The sequence below is a fragment of the Calidris pugnax genome, unplaced genomic scaffold, assembly GCF_001431845.1.
Source record: "Calidris pugnax isolate Ruff unplaced genomic scaffold, ASM143184v1 scaffold1090, whole genome shotgun sequence".
In the NCBI taxonomy this organism is placed as follows: Eukaryota; Metazoa; Chordata; class Aves; order Charadriiformes; family Scolopacidae; genus Calidris; species Calidris pugnax.
The window spans coordinates 1,285-9,879 of NW_015091891.1; the positions used below are offsets into that span (position 1 = coordinate 1,285).

An 8,595-nucleotide genomic window follows, 5' to 3' on the forward strand; every position below is an offset into this window, starting at 1 on the left:
AAAGGAAGTTTAACACAACAGCAAAGGGAACAAGAAAACAACCACAATAACACTGAGAGAGGAACACACAAACATGGTTACGGTCTCACCGCTCACCAACCGGACCCAGGATGCCCCCAGCCCGCTCCAAGCGGGGACTTCCTGCCCCATCCCCAGGCCAACTCTGGGCTATAGACTGGGTATGACACACCTGGTAAGGAATACCTGTGCCCCTGCCAGCTCCTTGGGAAAATTAACCTTATCCCTGCCGGAACCCAGACAGCAAACTAGTGGGAGTTACTCTTCCCACCAGTGTATGTTGTCCAACAGACCGGTAATGTCATCCAATAAGCTCATGCAGTCATCAGTGTTTATAATAATTTTAATACATTCAGGAAGAAAGTCACAAAAAAAAAGGGTTAACAGCATTCAAGTTCTAGTCGAGCACAAACAAAAATGAGCAATGCAAATCCATTCTGTACATTTTCATTTCTTCTTCTGTTATTTTTCTTTTCTGGCTTTACAGAAGCCTTTGCTTCCCTGTTGTATTTATTTTTCTGCCCTTCGTTTTCTTCATTTCTTACATTACCTGAAATGCACTGCATTTTAATCTACATATAATAAATAAACATTAAACTAAATCATGGACAGTCTTTATCACATCTAAACCTATACTCTGGCTTTTCAGATTTGGTATTGTGGGGTGATCTGCCAAAGTTTCCAAAAAAGGTTAGAAACACCGGAATAAAAACAAGACCGTGAAGACCCCCAAACAAAATAACAAGGAACAAGATCTTGAAAAATGTCCTAAAGATGTAGGTTTTTGCAAAAGCCAGCACAAAGACTCCCAATATAGTAGAAACTGCACCTTGTAACACTGGGTAACCTAGGATGGACAGAGCTTCGATTGCCCTTTTATTGGCTGATGATTCTCCACTCGTAACAAAGGCATAGGAAATATGAGCAGAAAAATCTACTGAAAACCCTATACAGATGACCAGGTTGATCATGGATATGGAATCAAGGTTGACGTCCCAAAAGGTCATGAAACCAGCAACACCAACTATAACAGAAGCTATAGCAAAAGTCACCCACACGCAACACAGAGGGTTGGGAATAAGCAAAAGGGAGATGACGAGCATTGCCCCAGCAGCAATGATGACGTTTTGAACGGTGTTCTGCACTATTACCAGGTACTGATCGTAGTAGATGAATGCTGGGTGATACACCATTAATGGGATACTGCACTGCTTGGCTGTCTCTCTTAACTGATTGAGAAGATTCTTCTCATCAACAGTTGAGGTCACGTTCACCGTCTGGATGAAGAAACGTGAAGCTTCTATTTTATCCTGGGTCTTGTTAATGTCCCACTCAAAATTGGGAGCATTTTTGAACAGCACAGATAAGTTATTAATGAAAAGAGTCTTATCGTTTATGTTTATCGAAAAATTTGCAGCAAGATTTGTGTATACTCTTAGCCATGACTCCGAGAAGTTCTTATCGACATAGGAAATGGCCTCTAAATTCTGTGTGCAGTTCTCAATGCCAAGACGAACAGTCTCATTCCAGTAATCTACGCTTTCAGTAACGACAACCATGACCCTGGGTCCGTATGTTGAGAAGTATTTGTCGTCGTCATCATAGAATGGAATAACATAAGAGTCATCACTGGCCAGATTTCGAAGATCGATGCCTTCTCTTATCTGAATACATCCATAAATGCTTCCACCCAAATATGCTCCATACAGCAACACCACAAGTAGCTTGATCCACGTATTTGTGAAGAAAGGACCATAATACTTTTTAAAGAATGTGCTCATTGGATGTTCACTTTCTGACGAAGATGACTCCCCAGAACAGCTGCAGATACAGCAAGCATTGTACAAGCAGGACTTCTCAGCCTGACCTTTACCTACCTGCACAGGCATACACGTTAGCCAGTGTCGGTTTCCTTGCTCCCTTCTATGATTCAATACAATAATTCCCCCAAAGAAGGTCAGGATATATATATAGCAGAAGACAAAAGCTGTGCCTGTATAGAGGCAAAATGATCTCACGGATGGAAAAGCAGTCCAGGTGCCAATGAAGAAGGCCAAAACATCAGTGAGAGTGGTGATGGTCACAGAAAGTGCTGCTTCTGCATAAGTCTCGGCCAACCGAGACCTAACATCGGATTTCTCTTTTTTTCTTGAACTTTGTTCCCAAGCAGCAATCATGATGAACATGTCATCAACACCAACTCCTGCAAGAGGGGAAAAAGTTAATGCTGCATTGCAGAAGACAGCTTCCACTAACGCCCAACCAAAGCACAAAATGAATCGCATTGAAGTCTGCATAAAATTTTGAAAAAGAAAGTTAGGCAATAAAAGTGCTTTAGTGCTGTGCAAGTTAAACAGATACAGGAAAACAGATCCTTTGTCTGTAGGTGAGCTTATTACATTTCAGGAACGTCAAAATGCAAAATGCATTTTAATTGTGCAGGAAACAAAGAAACAATGTGTGTCCTAAGGAGCATTTGCATTAGATATCTGGTATGACGCAGAGCCTCTATCAACCTGAGAGTTCCATGTGCTTTCCTCAGCATGAGACCAAGACCAAGAAAATATCCCATGAACATATCGTATAGGAGACCAGGTAAGGATTGTAAAAGCAGTAATTTATTTGCAGCAACATTATCTAATGGTATTTGGAGAATTCAGCTGTAGCTTAAGCTGTATTCAGGCCCAGTTTTATGTGACCAAAGACTACACTCTGAAAACGGGATACAAATCTTACGGTAACTGACTTCCCATATTCACCTCGTAATACAGGTACTGGATTAAGTCAGTGCTAGTGTAGCACGAGCTGCACACCAGACACATTCTGTGGTGCTGCTGTTGAGCCATCTCAAGGCTGACTAACAGCAGAGAAGTAGGGAGCTCTCACTGTACTGCAAAAAGAAGTGGTCAAGAGGTGGATGGCTTGGGGAAGCCTCTGCACCTGCTTAAATTGCTGACAAATTCAGCAGTCCCATAGAACAGCACTAAAACCAAAACATTTCGGGGTAGACAATCTTATCCAGAGCTGATGAGAGATGTAAATGCTGGTAGTATGCCTATGGAAAACAGCAGGGGGCAATACAGGGGAATGTGGTGACAGAACCTGGTTGAACTCACCTCAAATATTAGCACTGGTTAAATCAATGATTAATCAGCATGGCTAAATGACAAGGAACACTAGAACAATGCCAGAAGTGCTAACTGCGCCACTCTCTCATTTACAGTTTTCATGCCACATCAGTCAAACTAAAGCTGGCATCATTTTTGGGGTCTGCCAGGGCCCAGCTCCACTCCCAGCATGGGTACACTGAGCTGAGCAGCTCCCCCACCTCTAGGAGTTCAGAGGAGGCTACACCTCCAAGTGCCTCCTCCACTCCCTGCAGGACAGAACTGCCTGTCACCTGATGCTGGTATCATAAAAGAGTAACACCATCAGGTTGTTTTAACGCCACTTCAGTCTCTGTATCTGAATCCGACTCGCTTTTTCTACTTACCTAGAATAAGAAACGGTGCACTTTGTACAGTGACCACAAACGGGACTCCACAGAAGAGCAGCAATCCAAAGCTGCTTAATACAGCTAAACCGGCAGAAACCACGCCACAGCAGGCAAGCCAGACATTATTTCTTATGCAGCTGAGCCTGAAAATATTTTAAGGAATATCTCAGTTACATCTCAAATATTTCACCAAGGCGTTTGCCATGACAAGTGAATATTATGCACAGATACCCATGGTATCCTGACTGCGAAGAGAACTCTTGGTGAAAGTTGCTATTTGCTAGGAGATCTCACAGGTACCAGCATCGGACAAGATTAATTTACGTAGGACGTGCTAAATACATTATTAGTCGGGCTCGTTATATAGCTAGGAGCAACGATGTGTGCTGATCTTTGCATCAATAACAAGAGAGCTGGCAAAATATGCACTGTACCAGCGAAAGCCTAGATTTAGGGGGACCCAGAAAAGGATGAATTTTTTGAAGCTCTTTCCTTTTTCCACAGGTTCTTGGTGTAGCGTATCAGTGCAGTATGGAAGCACCTCCCTGGCAGTAAGTGCTCTGTAGAGAAGCTGTCTCAGCAGACAGATTGGCTACCAGCCATTTGCCAAGGTGCCCCTGAGGGCTGGCTCAAGGGTTCCCTAAGAAACGGGAGACTCTGCCCTACACCCAGGGGGCAGAGAGTTGCCTCTTGCCTGGGTAGAAATCTTTTCCAGGCTGTAGACCATTTCTGAACTCTAAGAGGATCTCTCATTTCCAAGGCAAGACGAGGGCGTTGCTGGAACTGCCCGTGCTCTGTCTGCACTCACAAATGACTGGATGTGAGACAGCCAAAATCCAGAAATCGTACAGCTTAATGGGCAGGACGCTTGATGCAGGCACTAAACCAATAAGCTCACCCTCCAAGCAGAACTTCATTTCTCAAGTCCAGCACACAAACACTGCTGTACGATTGTCAAATGTACAACGTTCACTTTCCACCAGCACAATGAAAGGGCAGGATAAGTTCTCTGTGGGCAGCAGGTAAAGCTCAGGCTCTACTAGCAAGCAGAATGCCTCAAGTCGTACCAGGACTTGCAGCAATCTGTGAAGCTAGTGCTCATTCATCTGCACCTTAACTGAGCAAGTGGCAGACAAAAGGTGCAAATAGATCTTACCATGACATCCTTCCACCTCCCCCTCCCCTGCTTCCTTCCCCTTTTTAACTTATCTTTACAAAGAATTAGTATTTGTGCGCAGGATGTGGATAGAAGCTACGAATTAAGCAAGAAAGCAGTAGAATAACGTTGGCAATAGCACCACTTACTGCCTCCCTCCCCCCAAAGGATGACTTTCTTGTTTGAGTTTTATGTGTCCTTGTGGTGAATGTCTCCACTGGTTATGCCAAGCTGAGCTGGTCAGTTTTATTCAAGAGCTTGTGCAGAATTCCTTGTGCTGCTGCCAGGCTGGCTAGATCACACTTTTGTCCCGCTTCCTCTGTAAGGTTAAGTAGAACCTTTTCATAATTAAAAGTGTTTACTTTGTCATAGTGTTAAGAGATATTAGTTGCTTCGCTTAAATAAGCAAGTTTTAATTAGAATAAATTAGTTAAGGTTAGAACATTAACCATGGTCTGATTTATGCTGTGTGCTTATCTTTCCTAGCATGAGTAGCTAGATTTGCTGAAGCCTTTCAGCTGCAATAGAGTTCAATGTCTTAATAATTTTCCTGGCAGCAGGTAAAATGTTGACACACACCAATATTTTGGTAGTGTTTTCCCTAAGTCTGGGACTTTTCAGTTCCCCCTGCTCTGCCAGTGGGCACAGGTGTGCAAGAAGCATAAACCAGACAATAAGGAGGCTACAGCTGTCAGCAGAGACTGCAGATCAACAAGGTAAGAGCAGCCAACAGCCTGCCTCGACACACAAAAAGCGTCAGTAAGGTGTTGGAAGAGCCCAGGCCAAAAATCACCATTTGACTAAAAGAAGCACGGACGTGAGGGATGGGTGTACAGATAGCAAGGGTATCATTTCCCAGGGATTTCTTTGTTCAAGGTCCCTTTCTTTTCGGAGGCACCCACCTTGGGCTTACCTTGCAGCTGTACTTTTCAATTAAATTACTTATTTTTATAAAATCTGACATCTGAGACTCTGCTGCGGGAAACCTAGGGTTGAGCCTGAAGAACAAGGGAGCGTGCTCAAGAGTCTGTGTGTGTGTGTGTGTGTGTGTGTGTGTCAGGAGTTAAAAGGGCCACCCGTTGGCCCACTGGGGTCACCTGCTGTGAAGGGACCTTGGTCCTACCAGCCAGAGACTCAGGTGGTGTGTGTGCGACTCCTGGAGTGGTGCGTGAATGCTCGGGCAGCCGCTTCTCTTTTAACAACAGTGTTTTTAGTGCCAACGCTGCAGCACCTCAGAACTCCTAAAAGGAAACGGGGTTGTGTCAGTTGTTTAAAGAGTTCCAAAACCATCATCTACAAAAGTGATTCTTATAAGGTGGGGCCTACAGAAATGACTGATGGCTTCAGAGAACAGACAAATGGATACTCGCATTCAAGCTGCACGTCTGCACTGAACACTTGGTCAGGTATTCCTTCTGGTACTTATTGTGAACCCCGTGTAAGCAGTTGGGAAATATGCACAAGGAGGACAGAAACAGCAGAGACATCCATTTTGCCCATTACCACATGAAGTCTGCAGGCTCAAGAATCATTTCACCCAACAAGAGCAGAAACCAATTCAGGCAAAGCAAAGCAGAGGGAGCTCACTTCTCTGTGAGCCACAGCGTAGAGGACACTTTACCTTAGGCAAGAGACGATTGAGAAAGTTATTGTCAAGAAATATGTTACGGAGAAGAGTGGGATCACGCTGTGGGTATTTCCTTCAAACTCCTGTTGTCTGGACAGCGAGGTGAAGTAAGTCACCTGTTGTAAAAGAACAAGGAAAGAAAAGATCATAGAATCATTCAGGTTGGAAGAGACCCTTGGGATCATCGAGTCCAACCATCTACCCTACTCTACAAAGTCCTCCCCTACACCATATCCCTCAGTACCGCATCTAAACGTCCCTCAAACACATCCAGGTGACTCAACCACCTCCTTGGGCAGCCTATTCCAATGCCCAACCACTCTTTCTGTGAAAAATTCCTTCCTAATGTTCAGTCTAAACCTACCCTGTGGGAGCTTGAAGCCGTTCCCTCTTGTTCTGACGTTAATTACCTGTGAGAAGAGACCAGCACCAACCTCTCTACAGTGTCCTTTCAAGTAGTTGTAGAGAGTGATGAGGTCTCCCCTCAGCCTCCTCTTCCTCATACTAAACAGTCCCAGCTCCTTCAGCCGTTCTTCATATGATTTGTCTTCCAGGCCCTTCACTAGTTTTGTTGCCCTCCTCTGCGCTCGCTCCAGCACCTCGATATCTCTCTTGTATTGAGGTGCCCAAAACTGGACACAATACTCGAGGTGTGGCCTCACACTGGTTCCACAGTTTATTTGCATATTGTGTGAAAACTCTATCTAGGTCCCTCTGTAGGGCTTCCCTATCCTCCTGGGAATCAACACCCCTGCTTAACTTGGTGTCATCTGCAAACTTGCTGAAGATACACCCTATGTCCTTGTCGAGATCGTCAATAAAGACGTTAAATAGAAATGGTCCTAACACTGAGCCCTGAGGCACACCACTTGTGACCGGCCGCCAGCTGGATTTGAATCCATTGAGCACCACTCTTTGGGACCTTCCAGTCAGCCAGTGCTTGATCCAGCAGATCGTATGCTCGTCCAGGCCGTGTGAAGCCAGTTTTTCCACCAGATTTGTATTGAATGCAGTGTTGAATGCTTTTTGAAAATCCAGGTATACAATATCAACAGCCTTTCCCTCATCCAATAATCTGGTTATCTTGTCATAGAAGGAGATCAGGTTCGTCTGGCAGGACCTGCCTTCCATAAACCCATGCTGACTAGGGCTGATCCCCAAAATCAGATGAGGCACTTTGACTCTTTTTCTCAGGACTTTACACACATGCACAGGCAACGCTGAACAACAAGTCGGCACTAACTCATTTCCGCGGCCCTCACACCCTGCCAGGCGGCCCCCGCCTTGCCCCCCACCATCTCCTTTCCTTTCGGGCCAGGGGGCAGATCGGGCATTTCGGTTCCCGGCGGCTCCCCCGCGGCTGTGCCCACCCCTGCCTTACCTTAATGGCGGTCAACGCCTCCAGCTTCGACGGGATGTCCCGCAGGAACCCTTCCAGCCACTGCCGGCTCTCCGCCGCCGCGGAGCCGTCCTCCCGCAGGTAATACATCAGCTTCAGGGCCTGCGCCGACAGGACCCGCCCGTCGGGGTCCGTCCGCACGCCGCCCAGCGCGGCCCCCAGGAAGGTGCCGTTGGTGACGGGAAAGAAGAGGTTCCCCAGGGCGGCGGTACTGTTTAGCAGCGGCAGCAGAGGTTTGGGGCAGGGGTCGGCGCAGCCTCCGTCGCTGCGGACGCAGAGCTTGTCGAAATCGCGGGTGCGCACCGCCGCGTCCAGCCGCTGCAGGTCCCGCCCCGCCGCCCGGTCCAGGATCGAGCCCTCCGTCGCCACGGCGATGAGGGCGGCGTAGGCGCCCTCGGTGGGCATCCGCTGGGCGGAGAAGCGCTCCGAGTCGTTGGTGGGGAAGTGCCGCCGCACGAAGTCGCGGTCGGCCTTGGCGGGACCCCACGTCGGGGTGAACTGCTCCTCGATGTCGTTGGCCTCGCGTTGCGGCAGGAAGAAGAAGCCGGCGCCCAGCCCGCCGGAGAGCAGCAGCGGCACCAGCACGAAGGGCCAGGGGCAGGCGGCCACGCCGCTCCCCAGCCCTCGGAAGAGCCGCCTCAGCGGCCGCTCCAGACAGTTGGTGTTAAGGCAGGAGCAGCCCTCCTCCGCCATGGGCGCGGCGGGGGCAGGGGCTGCCGGCGGCAGCTCCCTCGCCGCGGGCGCGCCTCACGCCGGGGCCCGCTGGCGCGGCCGCTTTGTGCCCGCGGTGACAGACGCCGCCAAGGCGCCCGGACCGCGCAGGGAATGAGCGTTCCTGAGCGGCGCGGCCAGGGGCATCCCGGCGGAGAGCTAGCGCATGTTACTCAGGACTACATCCA

At 48.0% G+C, this 8,595-nt stretch overlaps 1 protein-coding gene across 1 annotated transcript; it reads right to left on the reverse strand.

Annotated features, from left to right (window-relative positions):
- Positions 1-376: 376 nt before the first annotated feature.
- Positions 377-8,389, reverse strand: LOC106900125 (patched domain-containing protein 3-like). The gene is made up of 4 exons (XM_014962109.1): positions 7,679-8,389; positions 6,292-6,413; positions 3,512-3,657; positions 377-2,221 (listed from the first exon to the last, which is right to left on the reverse strand). Exons 1-4 carry the CDS (start codon positions 8,387-8,389, stop codon positions 621-623), a joined length of 2,580 nt encoding a protein of 859 aa, XP_014817595.1. The 3' UTR covers positions 377-620.
- Between the last annotated feature and the right edge of the window lie 206 nt (positions 8,390-8,595).